At 36.2% G+C, this 14,816-nt stretch overlaps 1 protein-coding gene across 2 annotated transcripts in view; it reads right to left on the bottom strand.

Moving 5' to 3' along the window:
* Positions 1 to 14,816, bottom strand: part of LOC118273896 (uncharacterized) — an 80,285-nt gene that overhangs the window by 4,573 nt on the left and 60,896 nt on the right. For both annotated transcript variants that reach the window (XM_035591082.2, XM_035591083.2), the window contains 4 exons: positions 12,351 to 12,448; positions 10,150 to 12,129; positions 8,254 to 9,887; positions 159 to 323 (listed from right to left, as the gene is read on the bottom strand). In XM_035591082.2, coding sequence (XP_035446975.2) covers positions 159 to 323; positions 8,254 to 9,887; positions 10,150 to 12,129; positions 12,351 to 12,384 — 3,813 coding nt within the window. In that variant the 5' untranslated portion in view covers positions 12,385 to 12,448. The remainder of the gene's footprint in view (positions 1 to 158; positions 324 to 8,253; positions 9,888 to 10,149; positions 12,130 to 12,350; positions 12,449 to 14,816) is intronic.

The following is a 14,816-nucleotide window of genomic DNA, read 5'->3' as shown; positions in this document are numbered from 1 at the left end:
TATCAGTTTTCTTAATCGGAGTTTTGATCTACGTTTTTTTATTAGTTGCATTGTTGATTTAATAGTCACGAAATTTTATTTACATAGCATTAGCAGCATTGAAACATAGCATTAAGACGCTTTTTACAAGCTCCAAAGAAATTCTGTGTGACTCCTACCTCGTCATCATAAGCAGGGTTCCCGTAGCTCCTCTTGCTGGCTCGGAGACGGTGGTTGCCCTTCCTGTGGCCGACGCTGACGCTGTCCAGGCTGTAGGCATCCAGGGAGACTGGAGTGCAGCGCTGGGCGTAGATACCACGGCGGCCACGACGACGTACCACCAGCTGGAATTAAATAAACATACGACAATTATAAGACGAAGAACTACAAATACAATAAAAAAGGAATTTGGTTTTTATGTCAGTTTTTATAATCTAATGATAATTTGAATCCTAATACGAGTTTGCTTACCGTTGAACGAAACCGAAACGTGAAGGCGTCCGGCCCTCCGATTGGCCGGTACGAACGAATAAGCCAATCAGAACGCCCACTCGTTTCGATTTCGTTAAACGTAAAACAAACTCGTTCTAAACCCTCTGCTTACAGCATCGATGCCGTGTCAGCGCGCTCTATCTAACTGATGAGCTTATTGTATTAGCGTTTGCATCAGTTAAATCTTCTAAACTATTTCTTGTATCTAATAGACGTGTAGTGACATCTATTGGAAAAACTGTACACACGTAGAACTAATCTTAAGACTTTGACTATTGAAAGCAAATCTTCCATGAACGTCATCGTTCAACGTTAATACCAGCGGCAGTGAACGTTTTCAAATTAAGTTACTTACATAAAAGGCAAAAACATATATGTACGTTTTTATAACTACTAAGAATTTCCCAAACTTCAAATTAAAACTAAAAATATCTAATCGTACTCTACGTAACTTATGAATCAAATCACATCACACGTTTGACAAAGTTAACCAAGAAACATTGTAACAGAACACATACAATTAACAAAATTAACTCTAACACTTACGAAACAGAACTCAATTTAGATCATCATCAAATTAGATCCAGTTTAGATTGGCACAACCACACAAGAGAGTTTCATTCACAAATAATATAGAACAAATCTTTATCCTAACACTGACGTATAAACAATTTGTTATCGACAGGACGTCGGGTTTTGTTTCAAAGCTCGGCTCTCTGTACTGTCATCACATTCAGCAGACAGACATTCATTCATAGCCTATACGTTGATAACTATACTATGTATGCTTATTACATTATGTATAGGCATTGTACATACATATACACGTGTACATACATATAGTTATGTTCCATGTGGCAAATATTAACGGTTTTTTTAAGGGGGATTATCATCAATTTAGAAGGAATATCAGACTCCTACTGACTAAAACCTTGTTCCATCTCCTGCTTCGAACCGGAGCCCCGGTAACTATTGTGATTCTCCGCAGCTCCGGAAAAAAATAACGGTTGCAATTTAAATGTAATATAAAGTTAGATAAGTCTACATTTAAAGTTGCTTGTAGTGTTAATTATTCCTCCCTATCAGACGTCATTATATCTTACTTTTTCCAGATTATTTTACTCACAATCAGATCATGATATAAAAGTCTGTAAACTTTATTCATTCTTGGAGTCTCCCATATCTGTTCCAAGCAGTACGCCTGCATAGTGCTAGGCTTAGGATAAATACCTTTTTTACCTATAGGACGTAAAATCACAACGCCGCCGTCGGCGCCGGCACAGCGTGCACAAATTCCACGGCAAAACGAGTAACAATACTTTTTAGAACCTAAAAGTTCACGCACTTGCATCGAGAGCAATGTACGGGAAGGCAATACAATACAGGAAATATGATGAAGAAGTTACGTTAAAACTATGCGATGATAATTTAGGTTCACATTATCAATTTTGTGGACAATGAACATCCTTATCAGAAGCACAAAAATCTATTTGTCTATTTGTAACAGTATTTATAGCTTACTTAAAATTTCCAAACAAGCGACATAAGGATCTGACCAAGAGTTATGAAGTGTATGACACTCTCGGAGGATTTTGGTGGACCTATCGCAATGGCTCCAAGTTAATCAGGTGAAGTAATGGTCCCCAACCTCATTAAAAAAGGAACAGGAGATTATTGACTCAAAAAGCCAAATTAGTGTAGAAGGATTTAAAAAAAGTGAAGAGCATTGCTTAAAATTAAAAGTGCTTACAGCATCTGATAAGGTTTCTAAGAAATAATAATCAGAAATTGCCACTCATAGCAAAAGGTACGCGACGTGTTAAAACGTGGCCATTTCAAGGGCCCGCTCCAGTCCACTTGAGACCTTAATTTATGAGGCCCTGGGACTGCTCATGTCCATTGACACACGTGATTGTGATACGACACGGAATTTGACGTGAATTCCATAAACCACATTCTACTGTGAAGTATGTATTGTGCGAAATTATAAAAAAAATCTTTTTCTAGCTGTTTTCTGGTTGAAAAAGTAGGGGTTTGTTTAAATTGTTTTAGCCATTACCTGAAATGTAAGCGACCATGTTTTTTTCATGAATTTATATCAAGTATGTTCCCAAAACTTTAAAGAGAACCAGAATTAGACCTATTTATATATACCAAGTCAGCCCAACAATGCGCTGGGAGAACTAACCTGCCCTAGCAGAAGGCATCCGTTGACTAGTCTGACGTGTATGTCAGCAATTGGTCTGGTTGTCCGAACTGTTATGATTTTCAAAATTTTAACGTTCGTCAATAGTAAAATTTTCTAATGAATAAAAGTCGGATTAATGTGCGAATGGAGCCGCGCACCAAAGGTCCATCATCGGGCTGGCTTTGTTTATAATTTGCATTGTAAAAACATCCTCCGCGCCGCTATACTGGCGACACCTACAGCTTACTATGAACATAGGTTATATTGGCATGGCTGTAAGAAAGTGTTCTCTAGTTATGTTCCTGCGTTGAATTAAAAAAGTTGCTAATTTTTAGCAAATATTTTTTTCTTTATTAAAGTGAGTTGTAATTCTCGGTTGTTTGATTATTTAGAAAGAAAACATTTAGTCATATTCATCTGTTTCTAGTCATATCTCAATATTAAATGTCTTGGATTCTCTTTCTCTCTTTCTATCCGTTCATTTACTCTCATTGTTCATTTACACTCATCAAATGTTCTTAATGCGTATGGTTTTATCGACAAACCCATGACGAAGTAGGAAGGAAGTGATTTATGCAAATGAATAAATCGACACCAGCAATTTATACTATGCTAACTTGAAATTTGGAAAAAACTTTTTTTATGCCAAGTTGCTTAAAATGTGTGCTTACATACGTCATAAAAAAATTAAGAAGAAATATGCAAAAATAAGAAAATTACAAATCTTATAAAACGCTAAGTAAAGGTACTTTATGAAATCACTCGATTTATATTACGCCAACTATTATTAGCGGAGTGTGCGCGTGGATCACTTTGGTCAAAGTCCGTGCAACACTGCACTAACTCATAGTTAGCGTAGTTTAGTGCGTTCGTGTGTATACTTGTTCGTTTGTAAAATGAACGACTTAGCGACTTTTACATAGTAAATACTTATGTGTTAACGTATTAATTAGTTTATTAATGGTACGCTGACTATTCTTTATAAGTACATGTTCTTTATAAAATATTGAAATATGCATCAGATGATTGATCATGCACTACTACGTCCCGTACTACACTACGCTAACATAAGTCAGACGTGTATAAGATGTAATTTTTTTTGATGAATTACGTTTATATACGGCTAACTTGCGCTAAATCAAAAAATAGAAATAATTAAGGAAATATAAATATGAGATATTACAATGAATAAATTAAATATTAAGCATACCAAATTTCAAAAAAGTATCTTAATTAATGTAAAAGTTATCACGTTTTTCCCTTTAAACGCCTCTACTGTAAAGTACGCTTTTTGAGTTAGCACAGTATAAATTGCTGGTGTCGAAATATACGTTTGTTGCTAGTAGGACTAAGTTTACCCACTGTAGATACTTATTTCTAGTGTACTTTCAAAATATAATTTTATGAAGTAAGATTTTATATATTAACACGCTTTTTTTAAGTCTGTCTTGCCTTTGTGTCAACCCTGTATATTGAATGAACTGCCAAAGCAAAATCAAGTAACGTACACTTTCTTATAGCCGTGCATGGTTCAACTTGCAATATCCCGGTCCTATAGGTGACTATAAGCCCTGCGCGCGAGTCGCGACTCGTACGCAGTGACGTATCACCCGCCGACGTGTGCGCAACCGACCTCGTTTGCCAGTACCTTATTCCTTTTTCAAATTTCAAATTTAAAAATAGAAATAAAGTAATTAATTTTAATGCTCCAATAAACGATGTCGGTTGCGTAACTGTCAATAATTTATGTAATTATTTTATTAGTGCTATTTTTAATTGGCTGATTTTTGGGTGAGTTTCTTTTGCATTTATTTTTTCATTTCAGTTTTTTTTATTTTAGGTTGTATCATTTATTCTAGGTTGTAGGTTCATTAGCTTATAGGTTGTATCATTCATTTCGTTTTTTACGTATTATTTATTTTTCACAACTTTCTGCAGATCAGTGCATATTCTTGACATTTCTGTAAAATTAATTTATGTGTTTTCTGTAAAAGTACTTTGTTTCTGAAGCTGCAAAATAATATTGACAAATAAGAAATATTTTCAAATCAACATGAATTTACTTAAAAAAAATATATTTTTCTTAAAGCGACCTATAACCCTTTTGGAATTATACTCTCAAATTAGATTCTCTATCCTTTCAAATGGTGATTAGTCGTCAGTTTACTCAAGGGCAGTCTATCGTTAAATATTGTTAAACATCTAAATATTACTTTGTTGATTTTTTGCAATATTATTAGTTTAATTTTACTTCGTTATATTGTACGGTATGATCAGTCTATTTCAGGACATATAAATTTACTAATTTCTGTTCGCGGCATCAGTTGCGTTCCCTATGCAAGTATCCTATGTATTATTTCAGACTCCAATCTATCCCTCTTCCAAATTTCATCCCGATACCGTCTGCCGTTTTGATGTGATTGAGTAACAAAATACCGCACACATAAACTTCAAACTTTCGCATTTAAAATATTTCCCCTAATCCCTTTTTCCCCTAATTAAGATAGCAGTTTTATACATAGATTACAGTCACTATTTTATAAAAATGGACGGAAGCCTGACACGCCTCCCTGTACAGTTAAAAGAAATTGAATCAATATTAAAGGAACTTAATCGGGTGTCATGATCATGACGGGATCGAATATTTTTTTGGATTTTCTTTGCTACTCAAAGCGCCCCTAAGCGTATACTACAACTCTTGAAAATCCACCCCTAAGATGACCCTGACCGAATCCCCAGTTTCAGTTGTCATTTAAAAACTTATAAAATTATTTTAGGTAACCAACAGGTTTTTACAGCTGTACAAAGTTTGACAAAATTATATTTTTTCCAAGACCTCTGATAATATTTCCGAAATCTATGGTTCAGGTCATTCTACCAGTTATTTTGTGCTATACCACGTTTTTATAAATACTATGGAGCTGAAACGGAAAGGTATATGGACTTGCTACTAGAGATTTTTTTTTAAATAATATTTTCTTTTCCCTGTCTGTTTGTGTGTGCATTATGTCGTATGTCCTAATGTATTTAGGTATATTTAATTTATCAATGCAGTAAATGTGTGAAGGAAACAGCAAAAAGTATACTACACTCTGGCTTGAAGGTGTAACGAGATCTACATTAACTACTTCAGGTACGTGCCCCCATTTTTTCAAAATATAACATTTAAATATTGCAGCAAGTCTATTTTAATTTCTGGTTAGCTTTCATTATCTTTTACTCAATTGTGAAAAATAACTAGTTTTACAAATTCTTTTTTTCTGTCAATTCAAGTACGGTACTACGAGAATTTATATTTTGTTAAAAATACTATGTTACTTTTTAAAGCTTAATCCATTGTATAACATAAATCACAAAAAAATTAACGCATACATGGACGTTAGTTAAATATAGAGTTCATTGATATTCTTCATAGCAACGAAATTATTAAGTTACATTTCAGTTCTATACTATCCAATTACGTAGACGTATTTTTTTCCTTATATCTAAGTAAAAAACATGACACTTCATATAATTTTTCATTTTATACTTGATGTAGTCATCAAAGAAAAAAAATCGAAAGTACCAGGACTACCAGGAGCCCATAAGTAAAGAAGCGTTCACGAAACTTGTGACCGACATATCTAACGGCCGTCCAAGTATGCCAATTCTCGTTACAAACGATAACCGTATCTCGGTGTCGGGTGACCACATTAGACCGCTTCGTGTTGCAAACCAAGGAATTTTTATCGCCAGACGCGACGAACGAGACCAACTTCCGATGAGATATTAGGATTATCTACAGGTATTTAACCGTTGGTGGTACACTTGTTGTTTTAAAAGCTCTTATGAGTTGTTGCTGCCCTGGTACAATTTGGTTTAAAGTAAAACAAATATTTGTGTTAATTAACAGTTCTTACTGCTAGTGGGACATAAATAAACACACTTCAAATTATAATTGTCCCACTTATGAACGCCTGTGACGATTTATGTATTCAACACTTCAAGAGCAACGTGTGGCTAATAGACTGCATAGGATTATTTAAATAAAAATATTTTTCGTAAACACGTTCATATCATCACGCCATTTGTTTTCCGAAGTAATTAGAAGTATGAAGGATATACAGAGGTGCATACAGGGTGCAAACGGAACACTCCCAAAAAACGCAACTATTTTTTTTGTTTTTATAATTACAATCGTTTTAGTTTTCGTTTTATCAATGCAACATCAGCCTCAAGCAGTTGATTACAACTATTATTACATAAAATAAACATTAAATTCCTTATTTTTTTAAATAATATCGTTTTTTACCGTTACCGGTTTGCCGTTTTTGCGTTTGGAGCGTTTCATCTACACACTGTATAACATTAAATTAAATGTTATATATTATCAATAACGTTATGACATGAGTCTTATTTAACTGAAAGTGAACCTGATGGCATACTAACAGGCAGTATTCTAGATTCCTTTTTCTACTGAGAATTTTTTGAAAACCTAGTCTGTTTCCCAGTGGAATCTAAGTCAAACCCTCAAGATAGTCGTTCTTGCAAAACTCGACTAACGGCTTCCTTATTATTTCATACATTAATATATTCTTTTATGCATTTCAGTTGCATCTTCGTAGCTACATTATCGAGAGAGCGCTACCTACATACAATCATACATACTTGAGGTAATTACATTAAATGTATTTCCCCTTTATAATTAGGAATACCCTAGAAGTGCATTGTATTGTCTATAGGAAAACCACATAAATATATTCTATTAATAAGAAAATTTTAAATAAAAACCTAAACTTAATATTTTTATTGAATATTCGTTTTCGTACCGGTTAAAGAGTCACAAGCATAAATACCGAGTGAGGGGCCGAATCCTTCACAAATTCCTAGCTCTGACATATTCCTTGCTTTGGCGTTTTCATCAGTTATTTTAATGTAATAGATGAGCCAGCCATACAATGCAAATCTGGACTTCTACAGAGCTTTTTGAAAACACCTAAAACCTTCCCCGGGTCGGGATTCGAAACCGAGACCCATTGGCTTAATAATTGCACTTGCCACTACCCAACCTTCAATACAGTCCCTAACTATCGACTAGTACTTATAAAATGTAATTAAAATAAATGTACTAACGATTATTCTGTATCATTTCAGGCAAGAAGCAGCCAAGCTACTCGAAGTAAAATCTACAACGTTCTCCAAAGTAGTGAACGTAATTTATCGTGAGGTAAATCAATAGATATTATGCTCATTACTTTGGATATGTTGTACGAATAGTCAACAGTAGAAGAGAAGTAAAAGAAGATAAAAGAAGATGATGAAAAAATGAAGAGATTTGTTTCTGCGTTTTTTTTTTTTTATTTTGTGTTGATTTTTTTGTTTGTAATTTATTTTTCTGATGTGTCCTGTACTTATTTTATTCTCTTATTAATATTTTTTATGTATTTTTAATGATTATAGTAGTATGTAATGCTACCAAATATTGTTCTGTAAGTCTGCCGCAATAGTGGATTTGTAAGTTGTTTAAAAATTATCGCTTTGAGTTTTTGTTTGAGCTATTTAGATATTCTATTTTGTTCGTCTTTAGGCAAAAATAAATTGATAAATAAACTTACCAGTAATCCAATGAGTAGTATCAGCGCGATGACTCCAATAGTACTGACAGCAATGGCCACAGCAGCTCCTGACCCACTATCCTCTTCATCACCAAACGCACTCCTGGACGACGCCTCAGTAGTCATATCTCCTGGGTAACTTGTTCCTTCATCGATTCCATTGCCGGTTCTCATCGCATCATCTGTTACAGTTGTACTCGTAACCACCGTTGTATCGTGAATCTTCGCATTTTGCTGAGTGGTCGTTTCTTCACGCATTGTGGTAGCACGCGTCGTGGTAGCACGCGTCGTAGTAGCACGCGTAGTGGTAACAGGCATCGTGGTAGCACGCATCGTAGAAGCGCGCATCGTGGTATCAGGCATCGTGATAGTAGGCTTCGTGGTAGTAAGCTGTGTAGTCACGTTCTGTGTGATTACCGTCACAGGAACAATAGTTGTAGGGATTGAAGTCACAGCTTCAGTCGTAGCTTCAACTGTAGTTTTGTCAGTTTCCTGAGTAATAACTTCATTGCTACCACTACTCTCTTCAGTACAGTCAGTCTCTTGTAATTCACTTGATGTTTCAGTGCTCTCTGATGTTTCTGTGGTCGTTGAAATTCTCCGTTCCCTTTCAGTGTTTATTTCAGTTACGATTTCTACCACAATAGTTGTAGTGTCTTCAATCTCACTGGTTGTACTTGATGGAGCTGGAGTGGTGTCTACAAGCGTTGTCTCTTCAGTTGGACTTGCTGTGGTGGATTGTGATGTTGATCCCATTGTAGACGACTCGGTAGTCACCTCTTGTGTTGTAGCTTGAGTACTAACTTCTGTAGTGGTAGGAGTTTCAGTTGGAATTTCAGTCGTCGTCATAGGAGATTCCGTTGGAGTTGTAGTTTCGACCACTTGTTTCGTAGTACTTTCCAATATTTGAGAAGAAACTTCTATAGGTGATGTAGTTTCAATTATAGTAGTCGTAGATTCATCTCCAGTTTCCGTTGTTAAGTATTTAGGTCTGTATGTAGTGACAGGGCTATCCTTTATAGTAGTTATTCTTGTCCTAGTCGGGAATACAGGATGCCACATACTAGGCGTAGTGCTGCGAATGGGAGGCGACTCAATTTCAACAGCCTCTGTTGGTACGTAAGAAAATCTAATTGTAGTAATTTCATAATCAGTAGTAGTCTTAGGTCTTTCCTCAGTCACTGTCTGGTTGAGTTCCGTACTAGCGACAGATTCATCTTGCGGCGTAGTGACATCTGCTGGTAGTTTCGTAATTGATTCAAAACCAGTTGACTTCGTTGCATCAACTGGTGGAATTGTCTTTTTATCCGTAGATGCCTCTGATTCATCTGTTACGGAAACCCAAGACTCTTCTGTTTCATTTTCAATAGAATTTGACCCGTCCGTCCGTCCGTCTGTAGCTGGCTTTTCACTACTTTGAACAGAAATATTACTTTCAGCGGGTAGTCTTAAATCGGTTTTAGTCTCAGTTGTGGTTTCTGTTTTTACTTGAGAGCTTTGGGAAGTTGAAGTAAACATAGGCTGCCACGGTAATTTGTTCTGCACCACTTCCGTAATCTTCTTTGGAATGATATCGTTGCTGATTGTGCTCGCTGTTGTTGACGTTGTGGTCGCACTCGGTATTTCCTTTTTGTCTGAAAGATATAAATTATTAATACTTGTGGCATATCTGCCATGTAGCCAAAGCTATATAATTCTAACTTGTAATTCTCTAGCTAATCCTGTCACAATTTTTCTGTTTTATAATTATTACTTACAGTATTACTTAATAAACGGTAAACTAGTGCTTTGAATATTAAAGTGAATTATTATTTCTGACATTAGTGAAGTCTAAATAAATAAACAATATTTTTCCTAAAGATATTTACAGTTTTACATTAAATATGTGGCACTCACCTAAAACTTCTCCAACTTTCTGCAATTCGTTTTCGTCGACACTCTTCTGAGTCGATGTTTTGTTCGCTGATCCAGGTGCAGGTGGCGGGCTGCGTAGACTGGCCAGGGCCCATGCTGTCGATGTTGGAGGTATCTGCCACTCACTCTCTGTCTCATTCTCCGCCTCAACCTCTGTCGACGACGCCGTTGACGATGCAAATTTTGTCGAACCTCGTTTCCACAAACTTGGAACCGCATTATCAGATATCGAATGAGAATGTACCAGCTTTTTAGTTCCACTAATCTCGCTTTGTTGTACTGGATCGATATCTGAAGAAACTGTCGTCAACATTGTCCGGCTCGGCTGCCGTGGTTGGGGTGTAGTCTTTGCTTTCACACTAAAATGCTCGGAGTATATTGTCGTAGGATTCGTTGGTCGAACGTTTGGTCTGGTAAAATTACGTCTAGGCACCATCCAAATAGGTTTCGTTTTAGGAGTTGTATGATGGAATTTACGCAATGGAAGCCTTGGACCAAGAGTCGAAGAGATTATACTATCAGGTTTTGGTGTCACACTATTAGGAGAGTCGTTATTACTATTTATATTAAGACGTTTCGAATAAGTTCGATGTCTGTTAAAGCTACTAGAAAACTTTTTAGTTACTCTTTCCGTCGATGATACGGAATTTTGAGTAGAAACTGGAATAGAATTTATTGAATCTATAATAGGTATTCCACTTGATAGAGGCAGATAACTCGTAGGTGATACGGATATAGTCTCAGGGCTAGGATCAGGCAGTGGCGGCCGAGTCGCCGTGTGGACTGTACGTTGTGCGGCTTTCACAGACGCTAGTTCTTCTTCTGCAGACGTACTCGGTGTTGGTTGAGGTGACGATTCATTTTCGCAGTCATCATCGTGAGTGATAGCATAGGTTTCAGTGGATAAAACAGACATTTCATAATATATGCTTGTACCTTGTACATCAGATAACTCTTTTTTGGAACTATCAGCACCATCATTATCTAAGAGACGAATTTCTTTGGTGTTTTTAATAAATACTGACGACCTGTTAGTTGGAGTATTATTACCTAATTTCTCCATACCAATATTTTCCTTTATAATTTGAATATTAGGCGCATTGGAAGGAGTAGCTTTAGCTTTCATAGTATCTAAATTGTTAATAATACTTGAAGAGATCCGTTGAAACTTCTTGTCGAAGTAATCGTTTTTCGGCGTCGTTAACTCTGAGTCAAAATCGAAGAAAGATTCTGATTTAAATATATCATGAGTTGTATCTTTGTAGCCGTATGATGCTTCACCAGGGAAGAAGCTGGAGAAGCCTCCAAAGGACGGACTGCTGTACTCCTTCTTTACTTTATTGTCAGAGCTCTCGTTGTCCGAGTCATGAGTGAAGTCATTTTCGTAGTTAAAAGTGGGTATAGTAAAGAAACTGCTATCAAAATTTCCAGAAGTGAATCTCTCGAAAGATTCCTTTTCTTCGTCTTCGGCAGCTTCCACTTGTTCCTCGGAAACTTCTTCACTGTGAACTTCTCTGCTCACACTAATGGGTGTCGTACTGCTACTGAAAGCTGGTAGTTTTGTTTTCTTAAACTTTTGCATACTGTCTACAATTTCTGCGGGTCTTTTCACTTCTGGCGTAGGAGTTACTATTACTAACTTAGGGGTGGTTTCTGTGGATTTCACTCTTCTTCTTGGACTTTCTGTGCTAGATTTGACCTGTGAGTTGAATCGTACTCTTCCCCTATCCTTGTATTTTGCATTTTTTTCTGTGTGTTCTTCAGAGGTAGAGTCTTTAGGGTTTAGTTCGTTAAGGGAGACGTCTGGAGTCTTGGGTCGGTTCCTCGCGAGCCAGGTGCCGTTAACACGGGTGTACCGTGGCGCCCTCTCATCTTTGACAGTCGTAGATGTCGTATCGGGTATAGCGTTGCCGCTAACTGCTGTGCTGCTCAACAGTAGTAAATTCACTACTAATGCTGCACCTGTAATGTAACAATGTTAATGTTAATTATATTCTGTTGTATGACCGCCGTTATGTGGTGTTGTCTGTTTAGAAAAAAATGTTTAACAATTAGCATAGTTATAAGGTAAAGGTTTAATATAATAATACTCATTGTTTGCTAACTTTTGTTGTGATCTGTAATGTCATGTCTCCAATAAATGGTTATTTATTTACTAAACTGTAACTTATTTGTTAACTCACCTAAACATATTCTCACTGGCGATTCCATGTTCATAACATGTTGTCGTTACACTTATTATATTCAACTCTGCTTCATCTCCACCCTGTCATGGCTCGCCCTGGAAATAAAAGAAAAAATATAAGGTTAATATCTTAGATTCCTTGACCATCGACATAATATGGTAGACGACTAATTTTTATTTAAACGTCCGTCTTGTAGATTATTTTGAAACATTAGACACATATTTTATTCTTACGGATACTAATACTATCGAAGATATATTGATTTGAAATATCATATAATTAACATAAATCATAACTTTATTTTTCAGAAATAGGCAAGGCAAAGATGCATATAAAAAAATATAAATGCACTTTTCGCCTAAAAATAGAATCCGAACCCACATAAATCTAAACAAATTATGTACAATGCAAAGAAAATCTCATATGTGTCGTAGTGTTAATTGCAGTATAAAATAGCAATAAATTGCACATTGCAATCGTAATAGTTCACAACGTTACCCGTGGCATGGGAAACTGTTTATATAACGATGGTGTAATACTCATGTCACATGTCTGTATTATATCTACATAATAACTATGGGTACCGTACACCATACGTACCTACTGGGAGCTATTTATTTATTTATTCAGATTTAGATGCCTCTTGCCTCTCTCTGCTATTTGCTACTTAATTTATAAGTGTTTCCACACTTGCCATGCCCTGAGAGCCATGCTTCGGCACGAATTAGTATGACCGGAGTGATACCACGGCCTCAGAGAAAACCGACGTGAAACAACGCTTGCGTTGTGTTTCGTTGTGTGAGTGAGGTTCCCAATTCCCCAAAACCCTTAAATTCCTAACCCCCAAAAGTAGCAACGCACTCTTAACGCCTCTGGTGTTTTAGACGGCGGCGATTGCTTACCATCAGGTGATCTGACGACTCGATTTCTGGCTTACACTATAAAAAAACGCTATTTATTTATGAATTCCCAAACAGACGTCAAACAACGAATTGCTATAACAAATAGACCAGGGTCAAAAATAGCAGCATTTTCATAAACAACCTCGAAATGCATCTTAAGTATAACATCCATCGAATAAGGGACCTGACCTACATAGATAATTATCAGTACTACATACTCATACAGGGTCATGTACCTTAATGACCAACTACAAATTACCAACAGAAGTGGTAATTGGTCAAAATACTTGAGTTCAGTGGGTCAGTTGTAGTTTTGTTAGGAGTTGCTAATTCCATACAAATAAAACTTTTGTGTGATTTATGGACTTTGATACGAACTTTAAGGGTGAAAGAAGGGTGCTACGTAAGTTTTTGTGGGTTAATCGAAGTAGGGATTAGTTGTAGTGTGATAAATAAACCAGGTGGAATTTTATCATGATTCAATTCTGCTTACTCCTTTCCAGAAGTATTCCATCAAGTTATAAAAGGAAAATATCTAATTTATACACTCTATGTAGAGAAGTATTTAGGAGGCTGGCCTCGGCCTCCTAAACTTATTACTTACTTTCAGCCAAATAACATAATTATCATCATTTATATCAGCCACAAGACGTCCACTGATGAACATAGGCCTGAGAAGTCATTGGATGATTTTCCACCATCAAAAAACAAAAAAAGGCCTTCCTTGGTCATTAGTGACTTCCAGATATTACGTTCCGGTATACCACGGGTAAAAATGCATACATTATAGCTTCGTACCTATAGGTAAATAAGTTCAAAAGTAATAAACTATTTAGATTAAGTGAGCAAAGGTCAGGAGCGCAGTCAATTAGCTACAACGATTGCATACGTTCAGATGTCCTCACAAATTAGCGCAAGCAAAACACGCATCTATTATCAAGGCCTTAAAATTAAATGTCAGAAAATAATGTCATAATTACGAAAATTGGAATTTAATAAATGCGTAGTATACATTGCGGGTTGTAAATCGTTGGTGAAATTAATTAGCGGTTTAAAGCGAGTAATGAAATGCAATTTGCGTATAAAACCGCAGACGTGTGTTATTTGGTCTAGAGTAAGTGATGTCCTAGATTCAGAGTGATCTAGGCTACTTTGTACCTAATGTGCTTTCTAATGCACAAATCTTACTGAGTTAGACATACGGGAGAAACATGCTATGCAAGTATTTAGAGATTAGAGATACGAAACAACTGCAGACCAAGAATCAATTGCCGGGTTGGACAAAATATTTATCATTTGATATTTCAATTTCGAAATTCTATGTAAAAGCTCGAAATACCTTTTTCATGGAATAAGCCGGTAAACGAGCAGACGGACCATCTGATGGAAAGCAATAGCCGATGTTTCAAGTATCCATGGGCGGCCCCATGGACACTTGAAACACCAGAGATATTGCAAGTGCGATGCCAGCCTTTTGAGGGTTAGAATTGGGTCTATTGCTAAAGATGCTCCTTCTAGTAAATATGATACATATATGTGTATTACTCTAAAATAGGTGCTT

The sequence above is a fragment of the Spodoptera frugiperda genome, chromosome 3, assembly GCF_023101765.2.
Source record: "Spodoptera frugiperda isolate SF20-4 chromosome 3, AGI-APGP_CSIRO_Sfru_2.0, whole genome shotgun sequence".
Taxonomy (NCBI): domain Eukaryota; kingdom Metazoa; phylum Arthropoda; class Insecta; order Lepidoptera; family Noctuidae; genus Spodoptera; species Spodoptera frugiperda.
The sequence above is the reverse complement of the archived record's forward strand: the minus strand, read 5'-3'. Positions and strand labels throughout refer to the sequence as shown.